The sequence below is a fragment of the Antedon mediterranea genome, chromosome 8, assembly GCF_964355755.1.
Source record: "Antedon mediterranea chromosome 8, ecAntMedi1.1, whole genome shotgun sequence".
Lineage (NCBI taxonomy): Eukaryota > Metazoa > Echinodermata > Crinoidea > Comatulida > Antedonidae > Antedon > Antedon mediterranea.
The window spans coordinates 7732526-7744553 of record NC_092677.1 but is presented as its reverse complement, the minus strand read 5'-3'; the positions used below and the strand labels follow the sequence as shown (position 1 = coordinate 7744553).

General features: G+C 31.9%; 1 protein-coding gene and 1 long non-coding RNA gene across 2 annotated transcripts; both read left to right on the top strand.

The window, feature by feature from the left end:
• The first annotated feature begins 3156 nt into the window (after positions 1 to 3156).
• On the top strand, positions 3157 to 4767 carry LOC140056059 (uncharacterized). Its single transcript, XR_011846716.1, has 3 exons — positions 3157 to 3188; positions 4420 to 4501; positions 4732 to 4767. It is a non-coding gene; the product is annotated as an uncharacterized lncRNA (long non-coding RNA).
• Positions 4768 to 4917: 150 nt separating this feature from the next.
• Positions 4918 to 10354, top strand: LOC140056448 (uncharacterized). The gene is made up of 8 exons (XM_072101816.1): positions 4918 to 5016; positions 5273 to 5566; positions 6004 to 6039; positions 6304 to 6567; positions 7713 to 8063; positions 8708 to 8799; positions 8957 to 9013; positions 9408 to 10354. Exons 2-8 carry the CDS (start codon positions 5383 to 5385, stop codon positions 9591 to 9593), a joined length of 1170 nt encoding a protein of 389 aa, XP_071957917.1. The 5' UTR covers positions 4918 to 5016; positions 5273 to 5382; the 3' UTR covers positions 9594 to 10354.
• The last annotated feature ends 1674 nt before the right edge of the window (positions 10355 to 12028 follow it).

The window sequence follows — 12028 nt, the reverse complement described above, 5'->3', positions numbered from 1 at the left end:
GAACTATAGGATAAAATTGATACTGATAATATTTTTTTGCAATCAAATGACGTCAATAAATAATAATAAAAAAACAATAAAATCGTTGTATTATATTATTCCTTACTAATCATGACGTCATTTAATTGGACGTGTGGAAATATTATTTTCATCCTATCTATCATTATTATCACTATCCTATAGTTCTAGCATAAAATCTTTTTAGAATCTTTTTTATGATGAAAAATACATATTTATTTAGAGGCCCATTACACTATAGGATTGAGAGTAATCCTTATTGATGAAATTATGATAATAATATTTATTGTAATCAAACTCATTTCGGGCTCATTTTATAAGAACATAACATTTCATTATATGTTTAATAAATTAATATAATGACGCCCTCCTTATTTACTGTCCTGTATATAGCTGTCCTCACGAAGGATTTTTCCCAAAGTCCCTATTTCACTGTTTTCAGAAATTAACGAAAACAAGTAGAAAATGTATACAAATTCTGAAATTATCATTTATGAAACATTGAATAAATAAAGGTGGTAATTAACCACAAAAGAAAATTAATTATTCCAATCGTATAAGGCGTATTTGGACACCCCTTAAATTATTATAATTTGGTTTTATAGATAAAAATAACCGACATTTTTAGGTTTAATTAGCTCAATTGCAATAAAATCTAGATCTGGCCATTAAGTATAATCCTTGTGCTAGGCCTATTTATTTTAAACTGTATTGTATTATTAAGTCCATGGAGTTAATAATCTCGATAACTCAGTGCTACCAGGGAAGAGTTAACTCTTCCCTGGTGTTATCTACTCAGCTGCTGCGCCGCTCTCTGCAATAAGCAGGCGGAGTTTCCTCGATTGTCGTGGTGGCGGAGATGTAGGCCTAGGCCTAGTATCAAAATAAATACAGGTCCGTTGTAACCTTTAGATTATTTACTTTATATTATGATTACTTACATGTTTTAACAGTATCCTAACAGTATCTATACTCGAAATGACTACAATTAAAATAGCATGAGTCAGCTCGTAAAATGAATACTTTCAAATTGTGTATTGCTACCGGAAGTCAGTTTCAGTTCAGTACGTGTTTCTGTGTTGCACTAAATGTATCTTATTATAAAATCTAGCACTCTTACTATACTCTAAACATTTATAAGAATTAATTAAATAATTTTAAAAGATAAAATACCTAATTAGTTTTAAATATAAATGAAGAATGATCTACATAAAAGCTTTATAGTAATCTTATAAATACAACCTCACCTTCTTGTAATATTTTCTCCAACAAAATGGTCCTATGTAAATATTTTTCCCCCAATTACTGAAATCTATTTTTTATAACAGCAGATTTATTAGCTTCAAATTAATTAACTATTGCCATCCACCTTTTTTCGTTGTGTCTGTGAAACAACGTTTTCTTTTAAAAAATGAATCCCAAAATTATCTTTTATATCTTTAACAAAAATATTAAAGAACTCCAAACGATTGTCTGTGTTAATTAAATTATTGTAATGTATCTTGATTATTATGCCTACAGTTTGATGATATTTACAGTATATGTATGTATATTTACTGTAACTGAAATATATAAGACAAGGAGATAAAAGGTGTAGACTATCCATTAAAAAATAAATTATATAGTAGACTTTTAATAAAAGTATACTTAATTTTAAGATAATCCACAAATAAGACAGAAAATGTCAATCTACTTACTATCTTAAGTGGGAAAACGCATATGAACAAGCCATATCCATCGACTATATCCATCCACTAATACAATCTACCACTAAATTTATCTGTATCAATACGAATAATAATAGTTATTTTTATATAATAAATATTGTTACAAATCAATATTCCAATACCTTTATTAATGAATTGCCCTTATTATTGTGAATTCCAATATGAATCGACGATTAGCATTTACCTTTATCTGTGCTTATGCTAAAATAATTAAGTGTTTTTAGATTATGATGATGAGTGTTATTGTGAAGTGACTTACATATATTTTACCAAAATAACTTCTGATTTTAGTTTCGTTCACTGTACACGTTTATGAGGCAGTCTCTGCAATAAACAGTTATGCTATGATAACACCAAAAATGCTTGAAAATATTTGCAATGCTATAAAATATAAGTTCTTCATATTCTACAGAATTGTGTTCCGGCCCCCATTTGGAACCATTGAACACAAATGTTATACAAATAAGTTTCTTTTATTATTCTTCTTCTCTACTCTACCCTTGCATACTAACCTTATTATGAAAAGGATTTAATTAAATATTAAGGTTCATCAGAACTTTATGGGTTACAAAAAGAATATTGATTTCATTGATTGATATTTTATAGTCATGAAGAGGTATATTCAGAACGATTTGACCGTACTCTACTTCTACAGAGCACCATTTATGCCTTTATTAACTAAAATAGAAATAGTTCTACACTGTGCTTAAGTGGACCGAATAAATGGCATTTTTTCTCTTTGTGGCGTAAACACCCCTTTTATTGAAATAAATACCATAGGCCTAATTGGTATAATTAAATACGTTCAAGTGTTACTCGTGCCAGTTGGCTCAGCCGATAGCTATAGTGTGCGAAGGGCTTTAGCCACTTCTAGTCTCGCAGGAATAACGCATGACCCTAAATATTAAAAAAAATAAATAAACGTGAAAAATGACGGTGACTCTTTTAATACATAACATTGTAGCATATTCCAGCCGCCGGACAGCATACCTCTCACACGTGTGTATCTAGTTCGATCAAGGCAATATTATTTGTTCTATTTTCATATTCTGTGAACCATACAAAATGATGCATACCGCCACCACTTACGTCATAATGAACGAAATAAACCGAAACAATGGCGACACGTGACATAGAGTCTGTGGCGTTTACGTACAATCGCTATACAATTGGTGCGGAATATGGATGATGATGATGATGATCAACCTTATCGAACCCAGGCAATCTAACAACAGGACGCTGAGCTCGGCCAGATCAAAGGGATTATCTCTAGTTTCTAAACGCTCGACTGATTTTCGATTGGCCAAATGTTGTTAGATTGCCTTGATCGAACTAGAGCTATACACATGTGGGAGGTATGCTGTCCGGCGGCTGGAATATGCTAAAATGTTGGGTATTTTTGTGTTTAAATCTGATCTGATTCCAGGTCACGCTATATTTGTAGTATGTTATACTTTATTTATTTCAAAAGCTTGATGTTTTCCTCGAGATTCTAAAGCTTACACTTTTCATAGACGTAAAACCACTACTATAGTCTCGTGGGCATTACTTTTCCCCCTATAGGTTAAGGCAGAAATCATGAATAATGCATGACCCTAAGTATAACATAAATATAACTTAACCTAATCCTCTAGATAATCCCTTTCCACTGTTATTTAAAATATTTCAAAAACACGGATGGTGAGCATCGAACCCCGGGTGCCACACCATCAGGTAGCATAAAGCCTCTCAATGTTTGGCATAGCAAAACCTGTTGACAGGAGGTATTTGATCTATGTAATGCTTTTTATAGCGACCCCCATAATGTCATAAGTAATACTGTATCATGAATTATTTAGACGGTGTGTTAGCTTTAAAATGTCTTCATGGGTGTCCACCAAGACAAGCTCCTGCTAGATTGAAACATTGTTATTCAGATTCGTTTTATGTAAACTTTATTGAAAAAAGGCCCGTCATTTTTGTCATTACCATATGGAAGAACTGGCGTGTTTTGCTTTGTTTTCAGAAGAATTTTCCATTGAGTTTACAATAAGCGAAAGAATGTTGTTTTAGAGTGTCGTTAACGTTTTGGCAAACTGTACAATACTTTTAACAGGTGTTTATTATAAAAAAAATATATAGTAAATCAATTATAGAAATTATAGTGGTATTACGCCCAAAATCCATGTTTTAAAAATGTTGTTTTTGCAGTTAACATTCACGGCTGGCGGGTTCGAAGATGGAACGTACTATTTTCTAGATAGGGAAACGTTTTATTACAAACGTACTAATGCAGTTTGTAAACGTGTTATTTAATGAAATACACAAAAAATTGAATAAAAATATTGTCATTTATAGTATTGAAGTTTTTTTTTTTAACATAGATCGATATAAGAAAGGGCACCCTCAGCGTGGTACCGTTGAACATAACTTGATACGCCATCATATTAATTCACAAGACAATATCTTATCATTATCTTATAATAATAATTATAGCTTTGTGATTATTTAGAATAAAAAAAAACAACAATACATTCCAATATTTACTGTATTGAAAGCGAAAACCATAAACATTACAAAGGCTGCATCTCTGGCGCCAGGTAATGTCATTTTCGGTTTCGTTTGATTCTATCTTGGTTATTATTTGTATGTCGAAAGTGTTTAACTTATACTGTTGTTACTGTTATTTATTCAGTAATTGGTTTTGATGTCATTATTCGGTAAAATATTTACGACAAATATGTGGAAAATTATTCGCTGTGTTGTGTTCATTTCAGGTATGATTTTCAATTATCAAAGATACAACTTTTGTATACGCTAAGCATTTGTTTAATTTGGTTCTTGTAGGAATATCTGGAGGTATCTTTCCTGAGATAGTTGCTCAGGCAGTTATTCAAGCAACGATCAATCAACTTTCAGACTAATTTAATTTGTGCGTGCGCTTAATTTGCGAAATTATATAACTATACAGTAATTAAATATAATCCTATTTTAATATGTTTTTTAGAATTTTTATTTTTAGGAACCCAAATTGATTCCATATTACTGACTTCATCGATAGCATCGCATCACTACGTTAAAAGAGGTGGTACCTACGTTTTTACTTTGCTATCGCCTGTATGTAGTTGTACACCTTATTGCACCAAAGATGGAACTCAACTTACAGAGCTAACGCATGTTAACAATAGTTTTCGATTGTATTTTGGAAACCTGATATCTTCGGGACTCTATGCATGTTCTCTAGTGGACGATTTTGATGTTCAACGATATGTATTTACATTAACAGTATACGGTTAGTAGAAATGTGAGATATCAGGCGTTAGACCGAATACTACTATAATTTTTATTTTTTTAATAGAACATCGTGTTTACGAAGAACATCATAATACGTAGGCCTAAACAAAATACTCATGAGATTTAAACAGCTCATAAGCTTTTAACAAATAATTATATTGAGGACATTTAGGCCTATTTCGTTCAGTTGTATGTATGTTTTTTAACGCAGCGCAAACCAACTAAAAATACAGTAACAACTTTTAATGTTTTAGTGGCACCGGTTGCTGTTAAACTACATACAAACACAGCGGATGATTTTGATCAAAGCACAGTTTACAGTGTCGTTTCGCAAACAACAAATGTAAAATGCTACAGTTATGGGATGCTACCTTCTGGTCAACTTCAGATATTTTTGGGACAGGAAATGATTAGTAAACAGACATTTAACAACACAAATCTGAAGGAATCAGCATTGTTCGATGTTTTCACTTCTGTCAATATCGTACCAAATTGGAAACACGACGGTTTAAGTTTATCTTGTATAGTAAACCAACCTCAAATTAGTGGTATGTACAATACATTGTAAATATGGTACACTTTACATATTAGGCCAACTTACACTTTTGAAAATAAAGCACATTGACATGCTCATTTAATTTAGAAATTACTATTACTACTACTTCTCCAATATGTGGGTTACACTTGTTAGGTTAAACACAAAGGAATGTTAGAATAAAGGTACCTTTTGGATACAGTAATTTTAGCATGATTGTTTTTATGTAATATACGTACGTTCCTATATTTTAGAAGAAACACAGGAAATTGTTTGAATGATATTATTTATATGATACAGTACAAGATATTGATGTTTAATACGTTGTATCGAGGTCTCAATAGAATAGAATCAATTATTAGAAATACTAATAGCCTTATAACAAAAGTTTACATTGTAGCCTGACACGGTGTTTTTTGTTTTTTTGTTTGTTCACAATAAAATGTAAAGACATAGAAGTTGAAAGCCGACACATTGAATTGGAGAGTAAGTACTCTATTGAACCTATACGAATTGCACAATAAATGGAATTTCTGAATCTATGCTTGCGAAAAATGATGTCATTACGTAATAAGACATTATACAATAATAGAATGTTGTTTAATGATGAAATTTAATGAAAGGCCTACTTTTTGGATTTAGATCATGTCTGTAGCCTAACATAGACTTATTTGAACGGTAGCAATAATTAGTATGACATTTCTATCAATAATAGCCTACCTGTTACATCATTTTCTTCATGATAACTAGTCATCATCGAGTTCTACCACAATGCACGACTTGACCGAGGATACAATGCATCTGAAGGAGATGACGTAATCTTAAACTGCTCTTCCAATTACCCGTATGCTGCCACTTACACTTGGAAACATGTTGAATCTGGTAAAACAATTAATGGCAGAATCCTGAACTACACTGACATCCATTGTGATGCTGCTGGTGACTATACTTGCACTGTGGATCCTGAGAAAGACAGAAGTTCAGCGAATGTTACAACCTGTATAAGCATGACATGTAATCATTTAGTTTATTTATCAGTAGTTCAATGATTTTGGATATTTTTATTCTCTTTGTGGAAAAAAAATCTAAAAAAGATTCTAATGTATCAGAAAAAGATTAACATTTCCAACATAAAGTATTTTGTACTTTGTATATGGTACCATGAAACATCTAAGATGGAAAAATTCGCTGATGACACTAGTACTATTGGTCTCAGAGTTTCAAACAATGATGAAAATTATCGTAGCGAAATACAAAGATTTGTTAAATTTTGTGACGATAATTATCTCCAAATAAATGCATCAAAAACAAAGGAGATGATCATTGATTTTAGGACTAAACATAAATTTAATTTTCAACCAATCACTATCAAAGGTAAAGAAATTGAAATTGTTGACCAGTACAAGCATCTAGGAATTGTTTTCAATGATAAACTGAGTTGGGGAGACCATAGACTTCATCAGCAAAAATTAAATCCCAGAATGTATTGTATGAGAACTTTATATAAATTTAACTCCTGTGATTTGATGTTACTTTCGTTCTATAGATCCGTTATATGTAGTGTTTGGACGTATTGCCTCTCCTGTTGGGCTGGTAATGTTACCGGAGGGAATAAAGGACGCCTTGAAACTTTCATCCGTCGGGGGCTGGTAAAATGATTGGTCTGGAACTGCCTTCCTTTACCGATGTGCACCTAGAACACCTCCAGAAAGATTTCGAACGCATTGAGTCGGATGCCTCTCATCCTCTCCACAAAGTGATCATAGACCAACTTAATCCAAGTGGTAGATTGAGGCTCCTCAGTGTGAAAACAAATCGATTTGCTAAATCCTTTATTCCCTCCGGTATCATCCAGTAAAACAGGAAGTCAAGAAGATAATTTTATCTTGTAATTTTTTAGATGTTTTTATATGAATGGTTTTATGCTATATTTGTTTTTATTGTGTTTTCTTTGTTATTATGATGAGCAATGAATTTCCTTTTTGAGGATCAATAAAAGTTATCTTATCTTATCTTATCTTATCAAAGTAAAAAGAATTTTAAAATTTAAATTAAAAAGTATTGTTTATTGACGGAGTAACAATGATACGATGAAAATGTAGATATAACAATTTACATTAGCTCAAATATTGATTTATTATTTAAATGTTGTATTTTAGGCTTAATTCCGCAGGAACCGTTATATGTACGTATTGTCAGACGTTATAAAGGCAGAATCATAATTGAGTGGAGCCCACCAATACACTGGCAATATACGCAATATATAGTTGAATGGAAAGGGAAAAGCGGAGAACTAATTGAACATCACCCGCTACCAATTCTTGATAACGACCCACCGTTTAACTTTACAATTGAAGACGAAAATATAGAATCAATATATTGGATTGGGGTCTATGGAAAAACTGGAAAAACTAAAAGCAACTACAATGCAATTTCTGTTATAAAAGAATCAACAAGTGCTACACCGGGTGCTACACCCAATTGCAATAATATGTATTATGACGATGATGGTAAGGATTGCCTTTTATGTTATTGTATTTAAAAATCAATATTGGCATTGACATACTTCTAACCTTTGTATGCAACATTAGTCTGGTTATAAATATTGAGGTGGGCTTTGTTTTGGCAGCCGTAAGCCTACGTCAGACACGAATATCCTGAAGGTGCATCTCCGAATAATATTTTTGTATTTATTACTTACTCTCCTCTAATGCAAATGTGTACCTTTTCAAATGTCTTTATGGCATCAACATCAAACAATTCAGCTTCTGGTGAAAAAGTTATGTCGGAATTTTTTGAAATAGCTATTGAAATTAATCAACTGAATTATTCTGATAGCAAGTTTTCGATTCCGATATCAATTTTTGTTTTAAATAAATATAAAATAAATTGTGTTACATGTCTTCAATAAGCTCATTTCCTTATTATATAATATTACAATATGAATTTACAACAATATGAATTTACAACAATATTTTGCGTATTTGTATTCATTTTTACAGTACCTAATTGGAACCGTTTCACTTTCTTTCAAATGTAAATGGAATCATTGTATGTATTGAAATATGATATAGTAAATGAATAAATTGCCTCAAGATAAAAAGAAGTAAACATTCACCGATAGGACCTAATTGTCTTTTTTTTTTGTCACTAGCTTTCAACATTCCGATTTCAATAATAGCTGTAAGTTCAGTAACACTGTTTGTGGCCGGATGTCTTACTTCTATGTGTTTGAGTAAAACAATGGTAGGCCTAACTTTATAATTTTTTAATTGATTTATTGTGTATTTATTATTGATTTTGACCGTACTAAGTAGGTTCACATGGGAGTGATTTACCAAGTATTAAACTTGACTAAAAGAACACAAGATTATAATATCTGCATTGGATTATTTTGTTGCAGAGGCGAATAAGACGTAAAGCACGAGCGAAATCTGCTACTGCAGTATCCCACTCATCCGTAAGTTCCTAATGATTTTGATAATATTATTTATACAAGTTTATCCATTGACTAGGTCCATGTTTTATCAAAATCCATTGTTATAGGCTAAAAAGGAATGCTAGCCAACAAAAACAATTATAATATATTCAGAGATGACGTTGTTTTTGATGAAGAGAGTTACTTGAAATAGTGATAAAGAACTCAATCTATAACTATAACTAATTAATTTGGCAAATCATGTCAATCCTATATCTATGTTAAAACTGTCTCGCTTATTTTTGTGATTGAGGTGCTTTAATAATACAAACAACAATTGTATTTTATTATTTTTCATTATGTGGTGTTTCTTAGAAAACATTTTTACTACAACATAAGAATATTTGAAACTAATTTTACTACATATTTCTTTCAGACGTACATGCATTATTTACCAAATGAAGAAGAAGACACCACATATCAAGATCTTTGTGATGTCGATAATAATGAAATGTCATCGTATGAAAACATTGATAATTCTGTATATAAAACACAATCTATAATAAAAAGCTGTACCACTGTTGCAGAGAATATTGAACCAGTTTACGAGAGTACTACATAGAAATATTGTTTCAAACCATATACGGTACGTACAATGAATTAGATTAGATTGTATTAAACATGTAATAACATATATACTTTCGTATACAATGCTGTTTGAAATGACGGTATTTAAGAAAGCTTTCAATCTTAGTTCAAGATTACACAATTTCACTAGGCCTACTCTTCCCTGACATGTTGTGACCACGGACCTGAGTCTGTCAGTTTCAAGGCCAATCGAAGTTCGGCCTAGTTTGCTAATTTTACTTTCTATATTTGTTTTGGTAATAATATTTCCATAAGGCTTAATACTATTACACTGTTATACCGTAGAATATATAACAACTATAAAAGTAAATTACTAAACAAAACAACAATAATTTGTGTAACAGTGGTGAATGAATCTCAATACAAGTCTCAACCTTAAGTAAAAAAAGGGGAACAGCAAAAATATGCACAGACATTAACCTTATACAGTTATTTTAACTAAAAATTGATAGGTTTGTATTCATAATACATGTTATGTGATGCAGAAAATCAATAATAATGTGATTAGTTTTATTGTTTCAAATGCATATTCATTGAAAGATTAATAATAATATGCAACACTTTTAGTGTACGCTTATGAGCAATGGACTCTATTCCTTTGCCGTACCGTACACTTTTATTGCTATGTAAAGCTGTTATCTGATTTCGTTTAGATAATATCATTTGTTACCTAGATATCAATAAACAACTGGCACAAACGAAGCTTATAGCTATATTGTATTATAAAATTCAACATTTGAGCAAATAAAGATTAATTATCAACTAAGTTGTCTTTCTTTGGTTGCTTTAGTTCCTTTAAGATACAATAGTAATTGAATAATATTCGCGCAAGAAATCATTATAGCGGTAAGAAAGTGGGTATATGGAAAAACACTAGAAGTAACCCGTGCCCTGCATGGTTTTTATCTGCCTTAATACTAATTCGCATGGAATGAGTACTCTGACAATATTTTTTTTTTTTTAAATGGTCAAGAATAACATTCGGAACTATTTAAGGCCATTGATTTTGTTATAGGCCTAGACAGAGTATTTCATAAATAATATAAAAATATCTGTAAACTAAAAAATTAAAGCAATACTGAATATGGAATGTTATTGTGTTAAGACTTTACGAAAATAAAAGACGCTAAAGAAATATTGTGTTGTGTGAATATTCGGGCATAAGAAAGTGACAACGTGCAGGTACATCGAATAGCAAGAAGTAAATGAAAAAGATGCACGTTGAACTCAGTCGGCAGTTTTAAAACATTTCAATGATCAAATATGAATTCGGTAATTTATAGAAATAAGATGTGCAGTATTAGAATAATCAAACTAAAGCTGTTTATGGACTTGAAATCAACACACAAAAAGCACATGATGGTGATAATCGGAATTAGATAATGCATTAACGAAAGTATAAAATACCAAACTACATATTTTGGGTGTTTTTCGTGGTGTATTATTGATATTTTGTTGTTTTTTGTGTAAGAGCTTTGTTTTTAATTATGCTGAGAACCCTCTCTGGGTATCAAGGTGCTCAAGTAACAAGAATAGAGGGCGCAAGTCACAGAACATCAGGTGGCCGTTGTCAACAAAAACATCGCTGGCATTACCTTCTGAAAGTTTGTTGACAACGCGACTCTACAGCTCACTATGTCGGTCGGTTGGTCGGTCGGTCGGTCGGTCGGTAAACACTAAATTGTATATGGCCTTGTCTTGATCAGTTTCATCTAGCTAAGTCAATTTTTTACAGTATATTCCTTATGGCCAGGAATCGATGTGGTTATGTTTTTACGGTGCGCAATCAAAAATTACGCGGCCTGCCCACGATTTAACGAAATCACGTTTGTAACCATATCTTCACAAGCATAAATCACAATTAAATAAAATTTGGTACATAAATTTCAGGTCATATTTCATCATATGGCAATACAATTACGTGCGTAGCGCATATAACGCATGCGTACTCGCGCTTAAAATTGTCAACATTTATTTTCGATGAAATTAGAGTACGTTTCAGGCAATTTTAAGCGTTTAAAAAATTGCCATGAGTGCGCAGTTTTTTCCACGCGCACTCTGCGTTAAACCTTAATATGCACTCTTTTTGCACGATTTCTGTTTTACAACCTTTCTTTAATAATATTATCAAGAATCTACATGTAGGGCTTTCTCTTTTCAGCCCTTGGTTTTCTCCTCTTGCCATCTCTTCTGATAATCTATAAGATTTCCTTTTTCATCTAACACCTTCTCCTTTAAAGCAAATTGCAGCATCCACTGTAGTATTTTTACTCTACTCTACAGCTCACTATGTCGGTTGGTTGGTCGGATGATTAGTCGGTCGGTTGGTCGGTTTGTCGATTGGTAAACACTAACTCAAATTTGAGCACACGACTGCAGCCATGTATATGGCCTTGTTAACTTTTCCTT